The sequence below is a fragment of the Phalacrocorax carbo genome, chromosome 2 (genome assembly GCF_963921805.1).
Source record: "Phalacrocorax carbo chromosome 2, bPhaCar2.1, whole genome shotgun sequence".
NCBI lineage: Eukaryota > Metazoa > Chordata > Aves > Suliformes > Phalacrocoracidae > Phalacrocorax > Phalacrocorax carbo.
In genome coordinates, this window is record NC_087514.1 from 112,324,825 (window position 1) to 112,348,243 (window position 23,419).

Consider the following 23,419-nt stretch of genomic DNA (forward strand, 5'->3'; position numbering starts at 1 on the left):
AGTCTACGGACATACGGTAACAGACCAAGAAAGAAGGTTTTATTATATTATGTCATTTGCAAATGAAATGTATTCATGATAGTTATATTTATACGTTCTTGTGCTAACACTGTTAACTCTGATAGCTATCTCTCACCTCAGTGTCACCCTCTCAGTGTGATTTTAAAGGAGAGTTGTATCTCCTCTCAGTTAAAATTCTGGCTCTTAGTTTCTAATGGTATGCAACAATATACATTATTATCATATCCAAGATAATACCCTCTGCAACTAACTTACATTGTACGGCCTTATGGTGATCCAGCTCCAGTACAGTATTCTAAGATTTCTCTTTTACTGCCAAAGTTGACCTGCACATTTTTAAATTCTTGTCTTTGATCCCAAGGGTAGCAACTGTAGCTCCACCTTAGATTTGGAATAGCTCCACTGACAAAACCTGAGTGATAAGAAGTACTGCCTACTACTTTTCAGCTTTAATTATATTTTTAACGTATGAAAAAATAATTGGGTTCAAGTAAGATGTTCAGGTCGTGTTTTAAAGTTTTAAAAGAGAAAGTGCAGCAGCTCCTAGAATTGTAGAAAGATATGTAGGCTTTCTAAAATCCTTCTACTAACACTAAAGCATGTGTGCGCAATTTCAATATTAACAAATTAAGTAAAACGTACAGAGGAGACAGAGGCTGCTACATGCCTCACCAGAGGATCTAATGGAAACCAGAGATGTTCTCGGCCAAGTGCTGCTCAGATGGGCGCCAGTAAATGGGCCTTGTCCTGAAGAACTAGCAGTCCAGCGCACAACATGCCAGTAGGCACAGATATGCTGCAAGCAGTTCTTGGCTTCAACTACACCCAAACCCCCACGCACCAGAGGCCATCTCATCTTTCACCGTGGTGGCCGCCTTCAGTCTCATCACAGCTGGGTGTGCAGGGGTCTCCCTGAGGGAATCAAAGGAATTCAGCTTTAAAAAGTGTCTTGCTTGCAGCTAAGGAGGGCAGAAGAAACACCAGACTGGGACACATTGTCGATACTGAGCCCAGCCTTGCCCTTGGTGTAGGTTGTAAGGCGGCAGCAGCACCACACCCACAGCTAAACAAAAACCACCCCAACCCCCCAGATAACCAGGCCCAACCGCAACTATAAAGGGGGGGGGAGGGGGGTGTGTGGTGGAAGCACACTCTCCTCTGAAACTACACTTCCCAGGGTGCCTCCGCCGGCTTCCTGCACCTCACGTGACGGCTCGCCGGCCGCGCCATGGCGGAAGCTGAGGAGAAGGTAGAGGCGGTGAGGGCACTGCCCCGTCCGAGGGGGCGAGGAGGGCGGCGGCGGGAGCGCCGGGCCGGGGCGGCCCTTGGGAACAGAGGGGCGAAGGGATGGGGTGCGTGCAAGGGGGAAAGAGGGCGTCAGCCGGCCCTGCGGGGCGTGTGTGAGGGCTGGTGGCGAGGCGGGAGCGGCGGCCGGAGCCTCACTACGGAGGAGAGGAGGTGGAGGCGGCGAGGCGAGGCCTCCTTTTCCCCGCTGCGCTGCGCCGACGGGGCTGCCCGTCGGGTTGTGTTTAAAAACCTAGAGAAACGACCGGAGGTGCGGCGCAAGTGGTGGAGGGCTCCGCTTTTTAGGTAGTACCCGGTGCAGGAACCTGGGGGCTGGGCGGGAGGGGAGGGTTTATACACGCAGCTGGCACAGCTGTAGAGCTGCGGTGAAAGAGCTGAAGGGTTCGTCTGAGACGGTTGAGAAGCTGTGGTTTACCAAGTGGCGCAGAAGACGTGAGTAAGTTCATCTCAACAGGGGAGTTTCTTCCTGAGATAAAACTTGAGGAGTTTGGTGGTTCTCTAAAGTGGGCGTTGTCCTAAATCGCCCCCTGCCTGAACCACTCCTTCCTGAAGAAAAGATAAAAGCACGAAGTGAAGTTCCCAGTCCTTTCACATACTTTCTCAATGTTTCTTTACTGAGCCAAGGCTTTGACTGTGTGATATTTGTCCTGAATGCCTCAAGGTGGGAGAGTCTTAGAATTACCTCAAGAGATTTGGCCTTAGTTGGAGGCTGACATCTGGTTTCCACCTTCCCAGCTGTCAGGGGTTTGTTGGAAAAGCTGGCTTCTTTGGGGGAGGCATCATCCCCTGATTTGGTGGGCTTTTAACTGTGGCAGCATTTGAAAGGGTTCTTAGGATAAAACCAACTCTGCCATGTCTTCTTCTCTAATGATATAAGAGATTAAAACAACCCATGTTTTGCCCTCTTTGGACTGTGACAGGAAAGCTACCTCGTTTGTTTCTGTTTATTTCCTGTGGGGAGCATGCACACACCTACTGAAAGGGGTGTGTATGTTGTGTGTGTAGGTGGGGGGTGGCAGGTTCTTTGAGACCCCAGTTTCATTGTTTTCCCCTCACAGCAGCTTTAAGTCATGGGCCTATAATGGATAGCACCTCGTGCTTGTAAAGGCAGGATAGGGAAACCCCTATATCCATCATATTGGAAAGCCAGTTTAAGACTTTATTGAGAAGGTATGTTGGATCTGCTAAGGGAGAGATTATAATGGTGAGAGATTACTTCACATTCCTGTGGCTTCCTCATCCATACTCCCTTTCTCTGTTCTAAGGCTGCTTGAGCAACAGCATTTGCCACCTCGCTGAAGTGTACTACTGATTTTCCCCTAGAGTCTGAGACCTACCAATGACAGCTATTCCTACAGGATTTGGGATTCTGATTGTCTACAAATCCCTGTTGAGGGATTTCCTTTTCACAGTTATGAGGCTATTAAAAAGTAGAAGTGGGGGATAATCTTCTCAGTTCATGCGTTTGGAGTAGGGGGAGAGGAACCTAACAAAATCCTAGGGCAGTCGTAACAGCAGTTTGCTCTTCCAGTTCCCTGCGCAAGTGGGAGAACTCAGGCAAAAAGCTTTTCATAGTAAGTTGCTAGCAAGGTGAGTTGGTAGGTAAGTGTCAATTCTAAGCACCTTTAGCTAAGTTCTTGGCAGGGAACAAATACAGTTTCTGCATATCTTTTCTAAGCCAGGACAGAGTCTGAATTTTGGCATGTTATTTTCTGGAGTAAAACATAAAGGCCATGAAGCATTTGCCCGAATTTGCATGCCATTTATGAAATTTAGTAGCTGCAGTTGCAGTGGCTTGTGAATACGGTTGGGATACTAGGGTATAAGTCCCAAATCAAAACAGATCCTCATCTCTAGCTTTCCAGATATTTGTGTTCTCCTGAATAGCCAAGCAATCAGGACCGTGGGGGGAAAATTGTAACTGGTGTAGGTGCACTAGAAAGACTTGTATGTACCAGCAAAAATATAATTTGCTGTAATTGCTGACTTTGGGAGAACAGATTTTTTTCTAAACAAATCCTCCTGTTGGTAGAAACTGTGAACTTTATAAAAATACCAAAATAGTAATGCTAATTCCTTTGATTTATAAAGGAGTTGAATAGGCAACTCCTGGTATTCAGTAGAGAAAGGCAGGTTTTTTTATTGGGAATCTGGTGATATTTTGCACTGGGATTCCTGTGTTGCTCTAGGCTGACAGTGTCACACAACAAAATTTTAGTTGTGTCCTCATTTCATATTGTTAGTTAGAATTTAAGATGCACAAAGATTATATGTAACAAAGTCATTGTTTCCTGAAAGGTAACTGCATCATGTGAGTAGAGCCTGTGAGACTGACAGACAAACTGTTGTGCTTGCAAAGTCAAACCTGAGCTTGAAAGGATGCTAGGATTTTACTCCTTGTTTGTCTTTCCTTGACTCCCATGTTCCTTCTACTTGCCATTTCCTAACTCATGTCATGCGTATAGATGACACAGATAACCCTTCTATCAGGTGTATGTTGGGTGTAGGTGGGCTTGGCTGTGGTAAGTAAAATGGAGGAAACAGATGGCAGCAATCATGGTAACAACTTGCACTGAGTTTTAAGTAGCAAGTAGAAATACTGCTTTTCTTCTCCCCCATCTGTATCTCTGGTCTATTGTGATGGTCACTAAAGGTGAGCCTCCACTAATGCAAAGGAGGCATTTGCTTTTTGCTAGAGGTCATAAACAGTGCATTTTATAAACACAGAAAATAAATACATTGACAAACTAAAACTGACATTGGTTGTCAGTGCATTAAATTTTCTTCCCTTTCTATTTCTCTTTAAACAGTTGGTAACTATGTCTCTCTTCTTGTTTCTTCCTTTTCTTTTTCCTTCTCTGGTGGAATTCTGTACCTATTTATCTTACTGTCCAGATACTACTTCATAAGATTTGAAGTGGTGCTGCCCTCTCTCTTGCTTGTTCTTTGTTTATATCATATTTTGTTGTTAAAATGCTTACATTCACTGTCAGCATATTAGTTGTAACCGTTTATTGCTATTGATAACAATAAATACGTTAAGTAAATCTTCATTTTGCTGACCTCTTTGAGGAGGCATTGCATCAGCAGATTTTCTCAGTGGACAGGTGAGAGATTAGCAGGAGTTGACTTAGAAAATTTTTTTTGTAGGACAGTAAGAATTATTGTCTTTCCAGAAAGAGATGTTTTAAAGGTACAGTTGCTTCAAAGACAAGAGAAAGCCATGTGGCTTGTATTGATATGGGATGCGAAGGACAAAGTAATTAAATGCTGGATTTCTATGGAAAGTGGTTTGGAATTATTTAGGTTTAAAATAAGCCTATATTAACAGCTGAATAATTGAACACCAAAGTTAGTTTGTGGATAACTTGAGAATGCTATTCTGCCTTGTAAGTCCAGACATGGGCAGCTGCTTTGCAAAACTTGCTACCGCTTCTGGAAGGAGGGAAACTTACACAGGGTCAAATTCACAGATGACCCAGTCACACTCTTTTAGGGTAACTGACAATAGTATCACAGTCAACTGGTGCCACTCAGTGTCAGTGTGGCTATAGATTACAAGTGAACATACAAAATTGGGTGTGAATCGAAAGGATGGACACTGTTAACTTTGAGTCGCTTCCACTTTGTCCTCTGTCTCTTAATAAAGCTTAAAGTACTTTAAAAGGGGAAATACTGCTCAGTTATGTATGTGCTTAGCTAATTATCCCTTTGTTCTTTGTGGCATTTTCAGGAAACTAGGTCTAATGAGGAATCAACAGATGAATCTGAGGTAAGCCTGCTTAAAATGCTTCATACTTGAATCTGTGTCATTGCTAGGTCTTTGTCAGTGTGGAGGGAAAAATACTACCTCATTGGTTGTTTTTAGAAGCTTTGCCTGCAATATGTAGCAAGGAATGTTAAGCTGGGCTTAAATTATTAAAAAAGAGCTGTGATTTGCTATTAGAAGCTTCTTTTTATATATATATATAAAAACAGAATCGCCCCATTATAGTGAAATGAATTAGGTTGAGACAAATTCAAGTGCATGCACTTCGGTTTTGATCAAATGAAAATTTAATTGTCAGTATTATTATATATGCAGTAATACTACATTCAGGTAATTACTGTGTTATTTTAGTAACTTCATAGTCTAGATTTAATAATGTTCTGTAGAGTCTCTGGTCTTGAGATGACCTTGTCATAAATTGTCTCATGTTCTGGAGAGGTCTGTCTACCCTGCTGTAGGTGCTGGAAAAGGATGTCCAATGCTGGGGAGAGAAAGGGAGCTGCAGAGGGTTCAAGAATTTGTCCCTGAACAGTTGTGTACTAACTCCGAACCTGCCACTGTTGAACCATAAGAGATCTAGGAGGAGATACTTCAGTGTGGTCTAGGATAGCTACAGGAAGAAAGACATAAAAGCAGTTGAGCAGCTTCAGTTGTAGTCACCAGCCAGGACAGGTGATACAAAACAGAGTATTACCGTGACAAAGTGTTTTCACCCGTTATGTATTTAAATGAAAGTGACTCCTAGACTTCCAAAACTTTAATGGACTTGCTGTTAGGAAGATTTTCTGTTCTTTACCTAGGGACAAATCTTCATGCTTGGGATCTGGGTTTAAGCACTAAGGCGGCAGAAATCCTGATTTCCAAGACAGTGGCTACTGCAGAGACTGCCGTGGTGGATTTTGAAAAAAAATCTTTTCGCAGAGAATGGTGGCTTTGTTTCTTGTGGGATAATTTTTCCCTCTGCGTTTTCATGAGTGCCTTTCTGCAGTGACACCATAGGGCATCCCTGCTGAGAAGCAGGGATTTCTTTGGCCCTTTAATGCTGCTGTGTGGAACAGACACCTGGACCAGATGTTTTTGCCCAGTGTGCAGTGGTTTAATTCTGGATGTTGCTTTGTGATGTGAAGCACGTGTACACAATGACTGGGTGAGGACTCAGTATTTAGTAGACTAGTAATCCTCTCAAGGGTTGACATTCACAGCATGGTGAACACAAATATTTACCTGCCCAGGCATTTTTTTTTTAAAGCTTATTGCAAGTGAGAGCTTGTTTTAGTGGCCTCTTTAGTGGCCTTTCAACATTTCAGCCTATAGTAAATAAGTATTTACAGCAGAATTAATCATAAATGGGTTGCCAGGTTGTCAGGGTTTTGCTTGTTTTTACGTTAAGTAAAAATAAGCACCATGCAGCTTTCACAAAATTGAAACTCACAAAATTTCAACAAGACCTTTGTTAAAGTTGATGTCTGTTTTTAATGTTAATTTTACATGCATGGAGAAGTAAAAAGGAAACTTTCATGTTGAGAATGTAGATGTTGGACCTAAAGAACAATCCAGTCATCATTCTAATGCCTATGAAAATGCTTTTCATGAGTTGTCTTTGAATAATATGTCCATTCTGTAGTGTCTTGACACTGCGGAGGTAGCTGATGAAATGAAACTTTGAAACCACGTTTAGAAATTACTCAAAGGAAGGAGTGAACAATTTTCACAATCTTAGTGTTTACTTGTTAGACTATTTCTAATGATCATTCAGATAGAAACCAAAAGTAGTGGTAGAATCACAAAATCTAAATTTGGCAGTGCTTGCTTATATTGTTTGAAGTATAGTCAAGAGATAAGATTGAACTGATAGCTTCACACTTAAATCTTGTGATCATAAAATTGTAGAGTTTCTTTTGGGTGGCTCATAGTTTGAATACTCAGGGATAGATTTTATGGTGGCAGTACTAGAATCTGAGACTTTAATCCTTGAAGCCTGTGTCCCATTTTACCTGTTAAGAAAATACAATATTTATGGTGTGGACTCTGTAGACATCATCATGATAATAAAGATTTTTGCATATACATTTTGTCTTGCATTTAATTTAATTTAAATTCTTCCCATAAAATTGAAAATGACTACTATTGGTTTCAGAGGGCACATGGCACATCCAAGTTACACTATAGGAGGCTTTTCTATTATGGAGGAGGGTAACTTTAAAATTCTTTGTTTTGAGTAAATGGTGTCCCTGTCTGAACTGGATGTGTAAACAAAATATGGATATTTTCTTCTGTATTTTTTACACTGCTGTGCCATTGTCTTGGTAAAGAATCAAACGTACAGTGATTCCTTTTTATGGAATAACTTTTAGTATCATTCCTTTAGTAGCTCCTAGTCTATAAGATGCTAATTCTAACTTGCTACCTGCTTGGTTTGTTTAACAAATGCCAGGATGCTTATTTGCACATACTTGGTGGTAGAGCTTTATAATGAGGCCTCAAATGTGGGAGTCTGCAAAAAAATTGACTGTCTTGAATGTAGGTCAGCTAAGAGCCGTTCATTGTAAGTTTGGTTCCAACTCTTGCTTCCCAGGAAGTTGAGTTCCTAAGGCTGCTTAAGCATTTAATGCTTTTTGAGTGGTTTAAATCAGAATGTGTAAAATTCAGAGGTGTTAATTAGCAGAGGTGATGCATATGTTCAGATGTTAAGCAGACACTTCAGTGTGGAGATAGTGGTAGCCGTGTCAGCACTTGTAGAAATGTAATAGATCTTTCCTGGTAACTACAGTACAACTTACACTTTTATTCCATATCCTTATAATGCCCTATATCATATACAAGCTTTTTCTGTTCCTATAGACAGAATGATATATTTTATACCATTTTGTGATGAGGAAGCAGTATATTTAACACAGTCTTTCAGTTCTCAAGAGAAAAGCCTACTTGGTTTGTGAAGTAATTCAACTGAAGTTTTGAAGCACAATTATTTTAATTTTATATTTTCTGGTTTTGTTTGTTTGGTTTGTTTTTTTTAATTGTGCTTGTGAAGTGTATTTGCTTTACTTCTCCCAACCCTATCTAATCATCAAATATGCTGTGTTTGGAGCTGAGCCTGAGCAGGTTTGTTTGGCTGAAAAGTCCTAGTACAGTGTAGTTTCATTGGCTTATTTAATTTTATTTTACAGCACCTGGAGCTACATGTTTAGACTGCACATTTGATGAGATCTTAAAAATAGACAATAAAGTAATCTGACTTTTGGCTGTTTGTAAACTGTAGAGGAAAAAAGTCTGGATAAATTATGTACAGCCTGAATCTGAATTTCTGTTTTCAAATTAATTGTCTTCCTTGCAATGTGTCTGTTTCTGTAAAATCTTACTTTTCTCAGTTGAGCAGTTTTTTGTCAGGCAGATATTTATATTTTGACAAAGGATTAGCAAAAGGTGACACTAATAAATGTGTAAGCAAATAGTTAAGCTTTCTTCAGTAGCAGTGCAACATGGTGGCAAGGTGAGATGCACAATGGTATTTTTCATGCATTTAAGTTGATGCTGCTGCTCAGCTTGTAATTTTGTCTTTGAAAGTTTCTCTTTTAATGAGAGAATCCTGTGATATTGCATAATGGACTGTTGTGGAGTGATTTAAATGTCGTCTTATTGTAACAAAACAAGTGCTCTTCAATTTAAAACAAGGAATAATTAGAGTACAGTAGCGCACACAACAGCATGTATTGTGAAATTTCTGTTCTGCATAAATTAGTAACAGTTATTTCAGGTAACTTGCATGTAGCAAAAGAATGTTTGGAACCATGCCTTGGGATCCCAGGACCTACAGCTTCTATCTAAACCTCAGACTTCATGTACAGGTTAATTATGCTTTGCCTCTTTCTTGCCTGCATCCTTCCCCACCCCTTATAAAATGGAGCAATAGTTTCCTACCTCTGAGAAGTAAAGAGAGGATTTCAAACCCCATTTGGGAGTGTGAGGTACTGATAAAATTTTGATCCTGGTGCATCAAAAACCAGAACCTTCCTACTTGATGAGGGAATCAAAGCTAAGTTATCATCATGGAATTTGGTTAGTTACTTGTTAAAGTTCTCTGCTCCTTTCTAATTTACTGCTGGGACTATGAGCAGATTGCCCTGGTCCAGTATGTATCTTCTTTAAAAGGAGTACTTTTTCAAGAACAAGTGTCACTGGAATCCTAAAATGTGCACTGTGTCCCATGAAATGATCCTGTGATTATGTAAGGAGTTTCACTGTTGTTTTTTTTTTTTAAGGCGCTGCACTACAGGGTACGTTTTTTGTTTTGTATTGTTGGCACGTCACAAAGGAAGTCACCAATGGAAAAAAAAGGTGGGGGGTGCAGATGTTAATTTTCTGCAAGAAAGTTATTGAAAATAATATTTTTTTAAAGTTACATTAATTTATGCATTGCTGGTTTTTTTTAAGTAGGTACTTGTGTGTGTTAGTCATCAGTGTTGCATAGGTTTTCATTATAGCACTTCCATTTTTATATCTCCTGGTCTTAATTTTCTTTGGCCTGTTTTCTGATCTTTGATCATTGGTGCCCTGTGAAAGGGATATGTTTGTTCATTTAGTTTACTCTTTTAGTTATTTAAACACTATATTAATAAAGTCGGTGAGAGTTTGTAGAGAGGAAAGTATTGTAGAAACTCTTGGTTAACCCAGTGCTCAGACATTTTATGGTGGTTTAGAAATATCCCTCACTAATACACTTTTACCACTGAAATTGATAATGGTTTGTCCTTTAAGGTTTTGCAAACGGATCAGAGCAGGAACACAGTTAGGAAACATGTAAGCCTTGAAAAGAGGCAACTAAAAAGCCTTGCTATTTTCTTTCCTTTTCAGTGCACTCCAGATCTTAGTCTTGTAGGTTGGGTCTGGATTAGGTCAAAGCAATTAAATCATTTCAAGTAAATAAAGCATCTGGTAAAAAAGGCTCCTTGTCATACTCTGTTTCCGTCAAAATGTTCTCTTAACATGGAGTGTGGAGCATTGGGCTGGAAGAGGTGAGCTCTTCTGTGGCTAGTAGTTTTTGAAGAGGCATCGCCATTACAACAAAAAATGGATGGTTTAAAAGTAGATTTGGCTAGTGTACCTCAGTTCAACTTGCCTTGTTTTTTGTCTCTTATATGACCTTTGGTAAAGTATTTATTTTCATCATGCCTTTTTTTCCTTATTATTTAATAGCTCTACACTAGGTTGCCATTTTTCCAGTTGTTTTAAAAACATGAAATTGGAGAAAAATGCTTCAAAAGCATATTCTGTTTCATATACCTGAGCAATCCGAAGAGAGGTTGCTTCCCCTTCCATGGCTCTAAGTGAAATTGGCCTTTGAAATGGGGAGAGTGGAAGGAAGAGATATATAAATTCCAAATAGAAAGTTCTTATTAATGAGAAAATGTATCACGCAAATAATTTATCAATTTGAGTCAGTAGGATGAGCATAGTAAATTATTTATTGAAGTTTAAATGGAATCTTTTCATACATTAATTTGAAAAACAAGTTTGCAGTGACTAGTAACTAACATTATAATATACATTGTTAAAGGACTGACTTGCAGGAAAAATGGGTTATTGCTATATTCTTCTAATATCCTCTGGTTTTGAGCGAAAATTAGATGCTTCATTTAATGAGCTATTAATATTAACCAGAAATGCCTGTTCTATCTGTGTGTTGTAGAATACATAAAGAGTAAAAATGCTTCTGTGCGTGCTACATAAATTAAATGCAGTTGCAAAGCTAGGGTGTTAACAGAGTATGCAGTCCTGTCTTTTCCAAAATACTAAATGTATTTATCTGGGTGGAATAACACTCTGGGCTGGAAAAAGGAAAGTAGTGGGGAAATTAATCTATTTACCATCTAGCTCTTCCACTGTGGTGAGCGGGTGAACTTTAAAAACTACTGTTCCCAAAACTGCACTGTAGGGTTTTCATATGCAGTACATCACGAGGTGGCAACTGGGCTGCTTGAGTAGTGTTCGTGGGGGAAACAAATGTTTGCCCAAGTTCCTTACTCAGCAAAAGGAAAATATAAGTAGAAATGTGTAGTTTCATTGAGATTTGAACTGCGTTTGGGTTTTTCAGTGTTGGAATTGGATTTGGACATGGAAGATAAAACAGCCTATCCTGTGCTGCCTCGGTATGGTGTACTTGATGTGGGTGGGCTGATTCTGTGCTTTGAGCACTGAAGTGGATTTGAAAGTTTTCAGGTGTTCTTTGCCATGAACAAAACTACCAGTAAAATAAAAAAAATTGATGGGAGTTAAAGTGAAACCAAATTGTACTATATGTACTTTTTACTAATTTTTTATTTTTTAAACATGCCATGCTGATGTGCAGTATGTCATCTGTGTGTTACTTCTGCTTCACAATTTGGCTGGTGCCCAGCTCCTTCAAACCGATAGGAGTGAATCTTCAGTTGGTGTTCTGCAAATATAGTGTGACATTCTGTATACCACAACAGTTTTGCGAAGAAATAAAATGCTCTCTGCTTTGCCTTTCATCTGTGTGTCGTTTCATACTGTGAATGCAGCCCATTTTGATTCATATTCACAGGCAGCCATATCATCTTAATTCCTTGCTCCTGGTGTATATCTGCATTTTCCCAAAGAGGCCAAGGTATTAAATAAATCCCTGTGGAAAATGTATGGGGAGAACAGTAAACTGCTGTGTGAAATTTTACCATCCTAATCCATATTTGCCAATTTTACAGCCAGATACTGAGAAAAGTGTTCATGATTTGCCTTATGAGGAATCATAAAGGAACTGGATGGGAGGTTATTCACTTAAATTCCTTCACTGTGCTAACATTAGTGTATTTTCACCATAGAATTAGGGGAAAATATTTTTAGCAGCGTAAGTCACAAATGTGTTTTCATGGTTTAGAAATTTCAGTCTTCATGTCTTTTGTTGTCTTGTGTAGCAATAGTTGCATAATAGAAATTAATTCTTGTAGAAGTTGGAAACTTGAATAGGTTTTTAGTATTTATTCCAAATTATTGTAACATTTGTTCCAAACTGTATTAATTCTTACAAAACCTGTTTTTATATAGGGTGCAAAATACAGCAGCCTGTGTTCTTTTATACTGTCCTGCAAGTGTTCTACAAAACTTGAGTAAATAATCAGGTCTTTTACAAAGATAATGCTATGTCCTCCATGCCTGCCTCAAGAATTTGCATCTTTGTTGAAGTTACTACCCAGGTTGTCTCTTGAGATCAAGAGTTTTATGAAAAAAAGAGCCATATTATAAGAAATTTTGGGGGGATCCCTGCCCCCCGCCCTTGGCTAAGTAGGCTAATAAACAAGACCATGGTTGTTTCTAGCTTTTATTCGCTATTGCTCTACCTGATTTTGGACCAGTGACTTCAAGATTTGCTATTCTCATTCTTAAACCAAATAATTTATTTTTTCTCCTTCATTAAAATTTTCTTGTAGGAACAAACCTTTTAATATGAAAGTAACAAAGGAAAAGAGGTTTATGTTTTTTCAGTAAGTTTTAGTCTTAAGAGGGTCTGGTAAAGTATTTGTTGTTTAAATTCAGGACAGTAAATAAAACAACAGCTTGCAGTAATCTTGTGTTCCAATTTGTGCACTACCTAACAAACTAGCCTTCCGAAGGTTAAAGGGCTTAGTCTGAGTTTTTCTTGGCATCCCTTGTGTGTTAGAGATTTGATTGCACTGAGAGAAATTGAGTCAGGATCCTAATCGTGAAAATAGCGTAGGTAGTCCCTTTACCATTGAGACAGGAACACAAGTCTGGAAACCGTATTCTAGGGATGGAGAAACAATAATGATGAAGCTGCACTTTGCAATAGTTATGTATTCTTCTGCTATAATTCTGCTTGTTTGCTCTGTGTCACTTGTTTCTTCAGCACAAGTGGGTATATGTGCCGAAACTGCAGAGGACAGACTGCTTTCTTCTGGTTGTTCTGGATTTATTTTTTCTTTTAAAAGAAGGCAGGGTAAGACCTAGAAATGGGCAGCAGGGAAGGTGTGATATTTGCATGATTTTAGAACATAGAAATCTTTTTAAATAGGAAATATGGCCAGATCTGCTTGAAGATCTTCAATACGTGACTTCGAGGTGTTTTCTTTTTAAGGGCTGAATGGGCTTTTAAATTGGACTTTATGTGGTTTTGATTTTACAAAGTAACAATCCTCTACTGTTTTTGCAACATTGAAAACATAAATTTTGGCAAATCTTTGAATTTCCAGCTATTCTTATCAGAAGTAATGATTCTTTAAATTATTTTTCGAAACCAGTATTTAGGTTCCACTTCTTGTGAGGAGAAACCTGAGCTGGGCTAGGGGATTTTCTGACTCCTGTGTCAGAATGGCAGGCAGTAGATTCTCCTGTGGGTGGTTTCCTTCAAAGATGGCAGTATCAGAGGCAAACACTGAAGAAGTCAGATGTTACAATGGAAGAAATTTGAGAAAATAACTACGTCTTTTACAAAGATAGTAATATGCCCTCTTTGCACTGCCTCAATAATTTGCATCTTTTGACAAATTTGTCTTCTAAAACTTTCCAAAGGCAAACCTCCCTTCTCCCACCATCTCTGGTCATCATCTTCGAATAAGGTGAGCTTTCCAAATGGTGCTGAGGAAGAGTAAGACACTGCTGGCATGCATGCCTGAGGCAGCATGTGTTAATAGAAGGTCAGGTTACTCAAAGTTGCTGTAAGGAAACAAAAAGCATGTTTGCTTTTGGGGAGAGGGAAGTGGACAAATGTCCAAAAATATTCCTGGATCTCTTCTTATAGCAAATAAATGGTATACTAATTCTAATTTAATATATAGGGTTAAAAAGTTTTACCTCTCGTCTTTAAAGTACAAGTGATAATCTGATCCTTGCAATCATAAGGCAAGAGTAGGATTTATGAAGACTGAGTGGTTTGTGACTATTAAATGGGAGTATAACAATGAAGAGCGGGAGAAGGCCAGTTTACCCCATCACAGGTATAACCAAGGTGTTATCATACCTAAAACTATCATACTTAGAGTTATGAGCATGATAAGGCATTTAGTAGATAGAGTAGGAGTTTTTGTTCATTTTTGTGTTCTCAAAAAAACCAAACCAAAAAAACTATTCCATGTAATTATCAGACAATACAGGGACTTTAAAACATGATCTGGGATGGAAGGTGAAGGGATCTCCAAACTATGTTGTGACATTATAACGTTACTTCCTTAAATTCATCAACAGACATTAGCAATTTGTTACATGTGTTGCTCCTGGGTGATGTTTTCACTTGTAGCAGACTTTTGCTTAATTTTTTATTTCACTAGCCATATTCCCATGTATTGCAATACATGTGGGCAGTGTGTTCACTTGCGTATGTGAATCCTGAATTAGTAAAATAAAACATTTTCCTTCCATGCATTTGAAGAACATCTATGCTGTTAAGGCATGGGCAGAGGACATGGAAATACAGGATAGTAGTTGTCTGCATCTCTGAATCATCTTGCCCAGTCTTGATCTCTGCCCCTCTGAGTGTCTGTGAGCTGGCATGGGTGTGTTGCTGGGATGGGAGCTGCGCCTTGCTTTTCCTTAGATCCAAAGTTAGTGTATTTGCTGAGCTTTTCATGTTGGTTCTGGTGTCTTGTGAAGAGCTGTTTCATGCCAGGCTATAAGTAGTTGTTAAAAGCTCCGTGTAGGAAAGCTGTTCAGCCATGAGGGTTGCCTGGCTGGAAGTGAGCTTCAAGCTGAGGATGTGGTGGCTTTGAAGACTAAGAAAATCAGTGTCCTGGCAGGCACACTGGCGGTGATGAAATTAGCATGGGATTCCGGGCCGGAAGGGTTTGGTGAAGTGTTTGAGGGGAGTTAGGGTATCATCTGGTGGTTACCAGGGGACAAAAAGCAGAGTGGGTTTGGAAGTGGGAGGCTAGGGCAAGGTTATATTTCCTCTTGCTTGTGAGGGTTCAGGACTTTGCAGTCTTAAAAGTGGAGTTAAGTTTTATACTGGGAGCCAGCACCCTTAACCTGTTGGCTTAGGATAGTTGTATTGTAGGTAGGATTGGCTGGTGCTTTAAAGTCAGGCCACCCCCTTCAACCTCTGTCTGATGTAGTATTGTGGCAAGCAGTCACTTGTTTCCTTTTCCATTGGCATCCCAAAATCCAGAGTAGCCCAGTGAGCAGAGCCAGCCCTGCAGAACTGCAGTATAGAATTTCTGTGCCTGCATCTTGCCTTGCCCTTCAGGCCAGGCTGAAGAAACTGCTCATTGTCCTAGCTGAGCAAGGGTGTCTAAACTGAAGCATTATTTCCAGGTTGGAGAAATTATACAGTGTGTCAGGCCTAGTTAGTGCCTTTAGGTGCAAAAAATATGGGAAGTCTCACTGTTTTAGCATACAAATATTAGAAAAAGTAAATATATTTGGTAAAGCAGGAAGTGAGAAATGATACCCATGGATATTCCTGGTGTGGTATAGGAATATGGAGACTGGTGTCTGGTCATCTCGATTACCAGGTTATCTGGGCTACATTTAGCCTAAATATGATCTGGGTAGAGAGAACTAGAGATGGCAAATTAATGGAACAGTGAACCTGCTTGTCTGAGGGACTCAGTGTTAGGTAAGTATCTTCTCTGAAGAATTTGGGGTTCATTTATAAATTAGTGTATCAGTATCTCTTGACCCTGAATGAAGCAAGGTAGTCAGGTCCTAACAAAGGTCTGGGATCAGAACTGGAGAGGATAAAGACTGAAAATAATTTCTTTTCTGGGCCCATGTGGTACAATTCCCAGGTATGGTAATGAGGTGAAGGTTAAATAAAAAATTTTAGCTGTATCTGTTGTTGGGTAGTACCTGCTTCCTCATGGAAATCGTGTGAGAGTTATCCTGAAGTTTCTAAGGCGCTTGTTGGGACCCCTTGTCCAAACTGAGGTTTGCATGCCCTCCCTGGTGCAGTCCTGCCCTCCCAGGCAATGTTCATGATAGGAGGGGTTAGTGGATGGCCTGGGGGTCAGGCCATGCTGTAAATCCCCACTGATGATGCATCTTTATAGGAGTGTGGTTAGAAGGCACCCATTCTGCTTCTCAGCAGGGTACCAGCCACTCAGGTAATTGTCATTGGAGCAATGAGTGGCTTAGTGGATTTGTAGAGGAAAGATCCTTCCCAGTCCACCATCCCACAGGTCCTCAAAAACAGAACTGAGACAACCAGTCCAACCCCCTGATTAAGACATAATTTCCATTAAAATTTTAACAGTTGGAGATGGTTATGCTTTGGATCAAGTCAGGATGTCAAGACCAAAAAGGTAATACATGATCTTGGCAGCTGAGTTCTGCTGGGTATTTTGATGCACTTTCGGTACATGTAGAAGAGAATTAAGTTATTCTTCCTTGAAACTGTGTTCTGGGGCCTGAGGTCTTTTTATGGTGGTTTTGTTTGTTTGTTTGTGTGGGTTTTTTTTGTATTTGACATTGAATTTCTGTAATAGGTGTAGCTGCCACCAGCAGAGCACTAAGGAGCATTTCTTCACTTTTGCATGACTGAGGATTTTCAGTGAACCTTTATTTTAACTCAAAAATAAATGGACTTGATTTTTTTGGCTCTACTAGAGATTTTCACATAGTTTGTAAACTAATAATTCTGGAGATTTAACTAATTAGTTTATTTTTTTTCTTCTGCATGGTAGTGATGACTTTAAATAAAAATGCTGATTTCTTAGTAGGTTTTTACATGGGTTTCCAAAGATCTGGCCTGTATTAAATGTCATGAAAAGCTATTCTCACAAATTGCTAAGTAGCTTCTCACTTTTTAGCAGGAATGTTGGGTTTGCACTTTGGCAGCAGAGTGGGTTTTTTTGGTTGGTTTTTTTTTTTGGTTGGTTTGTTGTTTTTTTAAATGAAATTTTAGAGTGTGTCCTAAACATTAACTATTCAGGTATGCAGAGGCAGAGCACTTTTTATGGCCTCTAAACTAGGAGGAAATTGAGCTAATTTAACATTTTTCTTATAATCTCTGAAATGAACTTGAAAGCAAACATGAAAAAAATGAAAATGAGCTGTGGGTTTTGTTTGTTTGCTTTGTCTTTTTTCAAGACATGACCTTTTAGGAACACCTGTGACACCGGGGCCTTGTTGTGATAGAGTGTGAGTGTAGCTCCTTTGAAATTGCTTGAGTGATGGACCTCACATATCTTTCTATTATCTTTGTATTTGAGTTTAAATGCTTTGCAGGGTCAAAACTTGCAGGTGTAAACAAGGCTGGAATGGCGACCTCTAGTAATTGGAATTCTAGCTGGGACTGGACAGAAGATGTGCAGCAAAGAGGAAAGGCACTTGCCTTATAATGTATGCACCATTTATTTCCATAAAGGCTTTGAAAAACTTCGAGGGCAAATCTTGCAGGAAGGATGACACTTTGCTGTCAGTGCCCGTAACATAATTAGAGTATCCGCAATCAGTAGAGCATGTAGTTCATGTGACAGACTGTCCTGTGGGCAGATCCTCTGCTGCAGGAGCAAATGTGGGCTAATGGAATAACTCCGGGAGCTGCCCACAGGTTCCTTCTGGAAATTTTCTTTGTGAGGACTGATTGAAGATTTATTTTTTTGTACTTGCGATTCCACTGCATTTCTTCCTGTAGGCAAAGCTGGGAGAGGCGGGGCAGAATATCTGAAGAAGGCTGCGAACCTGCATTCAGAAAGGCAGATGAGCATCCCTTGCTGTGGCACTGGCCTTTTGAGAGTTTATTGCATGTTTGCAGTTTTCCTCGGTTTTGTAAGTCTGCTACAGAAGAGTTGGTAGTGAGTTTCAGACCTACTAGGTGTTAGGTGTGGGAAGAGGTGTTTGTTTTCAATTCTGGAGTTCAGCAGTGACAAATGGAAGAGCTCTTAGTAGGAAGGGATTTGTATTAGTCTTACTGGTTAATTTAGAGTATTTCATTCCATTGGAAATGTGCTTTCAATGGGAAAAGTTTATGGATACCTGTTCTTTAAAGTGTACTTTTAACAATTTGACTGCTACCTTCAGCAGTAAAAGGCAAGTAGAAAACTAGATGGAATATGTGCTTCAAATTAGCATTCTTGTGGTTGAAAAATGGTCATTATTTTAAAACACCACGAAGGTAGCTTCCTCCTGTCAGCTCTGTGGGTCTCTCTGTCCCTTTCAGAATTTAAGTCAGCCACATGTGGAGCACTTTACATGTTTCATGCAATATATATTTCTTTTCCTCTTAACATATTTGACAAGAATTTCATAATTCAGTGTTGTTCAGCTTGTTTTGCTTTGTTTTTTTTTTAAGCAGAAAAGTAGAAGTGTTAAGCGATGGTACAAGAAGCAGTGCTATAAAATTTCTTTTCAAATGTCTTCTAGGATGGTTTAAAGGACTTATCTTTAATTAAAGTGCCATACACTTAGTAAAAATCCATGTTAGTTGAGAAATTGATCCCCCTCCCCTTAAAACAGGAAAGCTGTGCGTTTTCCTGTATGGGGTAAATGTCACTGTTTATATCTTAGCTTTGCTGCAAGTCAGGACTTGTACTATTCCTCTAGGTTGTCATAGAAACACAGCTAACTGTCATCTCAACTCAGGCTGTTGATGGTTTTATTTGTAGGTTTTAAGGATTATTAAAATTTAACAAAAATTATTGATTTGCTTTTTATTAACACTGGCTTGTGTTTACTTTAGAAGTTCAGACTGCATAAAAGCTTTTCCTGATAGAAAAATACCTTTAAAATTATTAAACTCTGAATAAGAGACCATTGAATGCATTTAATATATGAGGCAGAGTCTGAAGCAGTAGAGAAATCTTGCAGTTTTGCAAATCTCCTTTTTCATTTCATTTTGTTTACAGCAAGGTCTCCCGCCCCATTTCAATTCACCTTTAAATTGACTTCTACTTAACAGAAAAGATACCTGTCAAGAAAGCACGAAATGTGTACAACATCGTGCCTAATATTGGAAGTTTTAATTTTATTTACTTTTTTTGAAGCCTAGCAGGATGCTTCGGTGCACTGACTTTTGAAAATATGTATTTTTTGTATATGCATGTGCAGGAAAAATTACTTAATTTTCACTCATAAATGAGACAGGCAAAACTTACTTACAGTAACTTTATCTAATGGCCCATGGATGAATGCTTTTATGCAAACTATTTGAGAGACTAGAATTAACTTTTTCACATTGGTGCACACTGAATGTCCAGACTCCAGCAACATATGGGATCTTACAAAAACTAGATGACTGGAGTTCAGTTTTTACTTTTCTAAAATTTTCAGTGATTACCCATGCATTTAAAGTGTAATCTTTGTAAGCAATGTATAAAACGCAGTAATGTATTAATTGCTGGAAAATGGACACGTACTTCCTTATGCCCTCCTTCCATCACATGTATGCTTTTTTTTCTTTGACTTTACTCCTCCCTCTACCCCGTAGTCATTTATTAAGGATCTCTAGGCACAAGGAATTTGGCTGATTTATATACAGCCCTGTAATTTGACATTGTCATTCTGTCTAGTAACAACTTTGTTCAGTGTTAGATTTACTGAATAAAATTGTTTCTTTTGGACATTTTGGACGTTTTGACACCTCACTTCAGACTGCTACGTCATGGACCGCTGACATCCCTATATTAATCTCTTTTGTATGCTGTCATATAACTCTCAAATAACATTTTAAAAGGGCCTCTCTTTGCAGCATATTTATGTAAGCATGGGGCTAAATTTGAATGTTTCCACATGTCTGTATGGCGCTCATCTGTTTTGTATCAGGGTATGCACATATTACAGTGATGGTAGCGTGCATGGTAAATGGACATAACATTTAACTTTAGAGAGACTGGCTTTAGTACTCCAAAGGCAGTTTAAACAAAATATATTTTATTACATGTCTCTTTTCTAAATGTATTTTTTCACATCATTACCTACAAGAAAATGTTGCACAAATACTGTTGTTCTGCCATAGGCTGACATTGTGCATTTTTATTTTTCTAGTCTAGGGATTGGAAAGCGGTGGTTGATGGGAAGTAAAGGTGCTCCTTTACTAGAGCACTGCACTGGTATATTCTGGTTGCTTAGGAATGAAAGACATGTTTTATGTGGGAAACACACTCAACGTTGATGTGTTCATTAGAACTAATAGTGAGCATAGGAGGCTATTATTGCAGGCATACTGTTTCCCAGTGAGGACCAAGGGATATGTATGGATTTGAGTATGTCTATGCATGTATAGTATTAACTGAGGCTTACTGAAGCTTATGGAATCTCTCTCTGGCATTGTATTTCAGTAGACCATCTGTTACAGGTAGATACCTATTATGAGGGAACTATTTTGGGCCTTGGATTTTCTTTTCCTAAGAGATAAATGTGTTGGGTGTTCTTTTATCAATGAATTTGCTGCTTGTGTTTTTAGCTTAGTCTCCTCTCTCTTGACTCTGAGCCAATAGGTGCATTGTCTTTCTTTGCATTTACGTAGTGGTTGGGTGATAATACCTAACATGCTTGAAAAGGCGAGAAAAGCTTTGGTATTTACCAGAAAAAGTTCCTCGCATGCAGATGATATAGGAATATGTTGTGTCTGGATCCTTTTCCCAGACAGCTTTACAACAACATATTTATAGTCTATTTATTTTAAACATAAACCTGTTGGTGCATTTTATACAATTAACTTATTTGTAGTGGATTCTTTTTATTTTTGTTCACAGCATTTTGCCTCTATCCTTCGTACAGAGGTGCAGCATCTTGTAAAGGTCTTGAAGTTTCTTGTAACCTGCATGCTTCAGTTTAGAGTTAATTGTGGCTACATTGGCAGACTTTATTTTATCATTATCTGTTCTTCCATATCCATCCCTTTTTAATTTTTCTTCTAAATTAGAATTACTAACTTTATGTAACGAAGTACAGGTGTACATTTTTTTCTTGCTTTTTAGATATCAACTAAGTGCCTCTTACAGCTGAATTGTTATGCTGCTATGCAGTCTTTGTTTGCACCCAGAACTTTGGAGTAAAAAGAGAAATTAATAACAGCAAAGCACAACCCAAGTCCCCTCCAGTGATAAATATGTGAAAGATTGGCTTTTGATTGTAATGGCTGTTTTTAAGAGATAATAATGACCCATCTTCGCTTGTTGCTGTGTGATAGTTTTGGGGTATCTTTTAATTTGTTTTAATTTAAAATAAACTTCTAAATGTTGTGGTTTTTCTTGTTCCCTTTTCCTTACACTCTTAAAAATTTAGGAAGATGAGAGTGAAGAAGAACCTAAGCTGAAGTATGAACGGCTTTCTAATGGAGTGACCGAAATTCTCCAGAAGGATGCAGCCAGCTGCATGACGGTGCATGAAAAGGTATTATGTGACTCTGTGGCAGAGATATAACTTCTTCTTGGTTTTATGTATTTATCTGTGCTTATAATGCATCAATATATTTCTGTGTAGAACTGCTGCCAAATCTAGAGGAGCAGTGCAAGCCAACAACAATATAAACAAAATTCATGGTAAACTTGTGTTGAACAGTGCACACTTTCTCAGTGAGAAAATGAGGTAAGAATTCAAGGTGCAGTGAATTGAACATTGAAGGATGTTTTCATAAGCTACTGGGAAAATGACTACTCAATTTTAATTATGGACAGTATTATGAACTAGAATTAGGATACAGTCCCAATTTTTCTTTATTCAGAAAGGAAATTGGTGTATAGTGTGCTTATTTGTACAGCCTGAATCACTGAAGTCAGACTTGGTCATGCTAGGGGCCATCTTAGCATATATTCAGCTGTGGAAGACAGCCCAGTTTATGTTAATACAGTGTAGAAGAAAGTAATTACAATATTTGTTTTTAATTTGGTTGGAGTTTTTTGGGGAGTGTCATACTAACACTTCCCTGTTCCCCTTCCCTGATTCAATATGTTAAAAACAAGGAGAGGGAATGTGCATGCTCTGATACTGGTAAGGTTTGAGACCTACAAGAGTAGAGGGAGAAAATGAGGGACACTGCAAAGCAAAGAAAATTTACAAAGAATCATGCATTTGTTCTTACAAGGAAGAAACTTTATATGTTTCTTTAGTGACTTAAACAATTACTTTCTAATTTTCTGAGTTTTCTCCTCTTTTATAAATACTGAACAATATTTTAAAATATTGAGGAATGCTGAAGAGCATCTGAAAGTATGAGTTAATGATTTGTCAAGTAACTATTAGTATGTAAAACAGAAAAGCTGTTTTCTGAATGTATAATTTTTCACAGCCAGTAACAGCTCCTTAACAGTTACTGTTGAGGGTTCTATCTCTATTATTTGGCTATATTTTTAGATTGACTTGTGCTGTGTTTCATTTGCTCAGAGGACTGTTGCCATGGCTCAAGAGGCTCTTAAGATGAAGCTTGTATTTTAACTGTGCAAATGAAAACAATAAGTCTTTTAAAAATGTTTTTTGACAACTTAGAATTACACAGATATTTGGAAAATTGTCAAGCATTTTCTCCTGGTCAGTGGCTTGTTTGTGTTACCTTTTTTCCTGAAGCTCAGGTAAATTTTGAAAGCCAAGAGATGAACAGGATTTTTCTATAAGGATGTGTGCGGATACAGCTTTTAATGTCACAAAGAGTGACAATACAGGAAAGCTGTTTAAGCATCCCAGCACTTTTAGTTTTCCAGCAAACTAGATACACTATTTATGAGAAGGATCAACGTTGTTAGAAGCCAGCTACTGGAGTCTTTTAGGAATAGGTCTCTTAGAACAGAGAGCTTAAAAATGGAGCTGGGCTATAGGTTTTGCAAGGGTGTTTTCTGTTTTCTTCTGGGTTTGGTTTGATATTCCCCCCCCGCGCAAGAGCAGGGGAAACTCAGCTAAAGAGTCATCAGTAGCAAAATTATACAGTACTATGTAAACTATGCCTCTGATTAAAGCAGTTTAACTTTGCTGGGAATCCTGAAAATCTGGCTTCTGTATTCAGACTAATTTCCCCCCAGATTTTTTTTTCTTTTCACTGCTAAAGCATCATATTTTCACCAGGCTTGCTGTCTGCACTGGATGACTAATCGTCATGGCACCTGGTGCATTCAAGCAGGCCTGTGCAGTGGAATAGTCATACCTAGTTATGTCTGCACACCTGATGTTTTATTAACCAGTATTGATTTTTTTACCCGGGGGACTTTTTTCTTCCTGAAAAAAGGCAACCTTGCAGGAGTGAAAGGCATTGCAGGGGATGAATATCTAATGAACCCCTTCTTTCCCTTTTTTGACTCCTTTTAATGTAGCTTCATATTTTAAGTGCCTGAACTGAAATTTCATTTTAAGCAATTCTATTTTGATAAATCCTTTTAAACCTTGACTTTCTGTAAGGTTATTTTTTAAAGATTGTGCTGCCTGACTGACACG

At 38.8% G+C, this 23,419-nt stretch overlaps 1 protein-coding gene across 3 annotated transcripts in view; it reads left to right on the top strand.

Annotated features, from left to right (window-relative positions):
* The first annotated feature begins 1,196 nt into the window (after nt 1-1,196).
* The window catches only part of VPS41 (VPS41 subunit of HOPS complex), a 110,860-nt gene continuing 88,637 nt past the window's right edge, over nt 1,197-23,419 (top strand). The window contains exons 1-3 of one of the 3 annotated variants that reach the window (XM_064443869.1): nt 1,197-1,270; nt 5,060-5,098; nt 21,284-21,391. In XM_064443869.1, coding sequence (XP_064299939.1) covers nt 1,250-1,270; nt 5,060-5,098; nt 21,284-21,391 — 168 coding nt within the window. In that variant the 5' untranslated portion in view covers nt 1,197-1,249. Of the gene's footprint in view, nt 1,280-1,348; nt 1,374-5,059; nt 5,099-21,283; nt 21,392-23,419 lie in introns of those variants that run through there. The other 2 variants (XM_064443868.1, XM_064443870.1) reach the window with 2 other exon arrangements.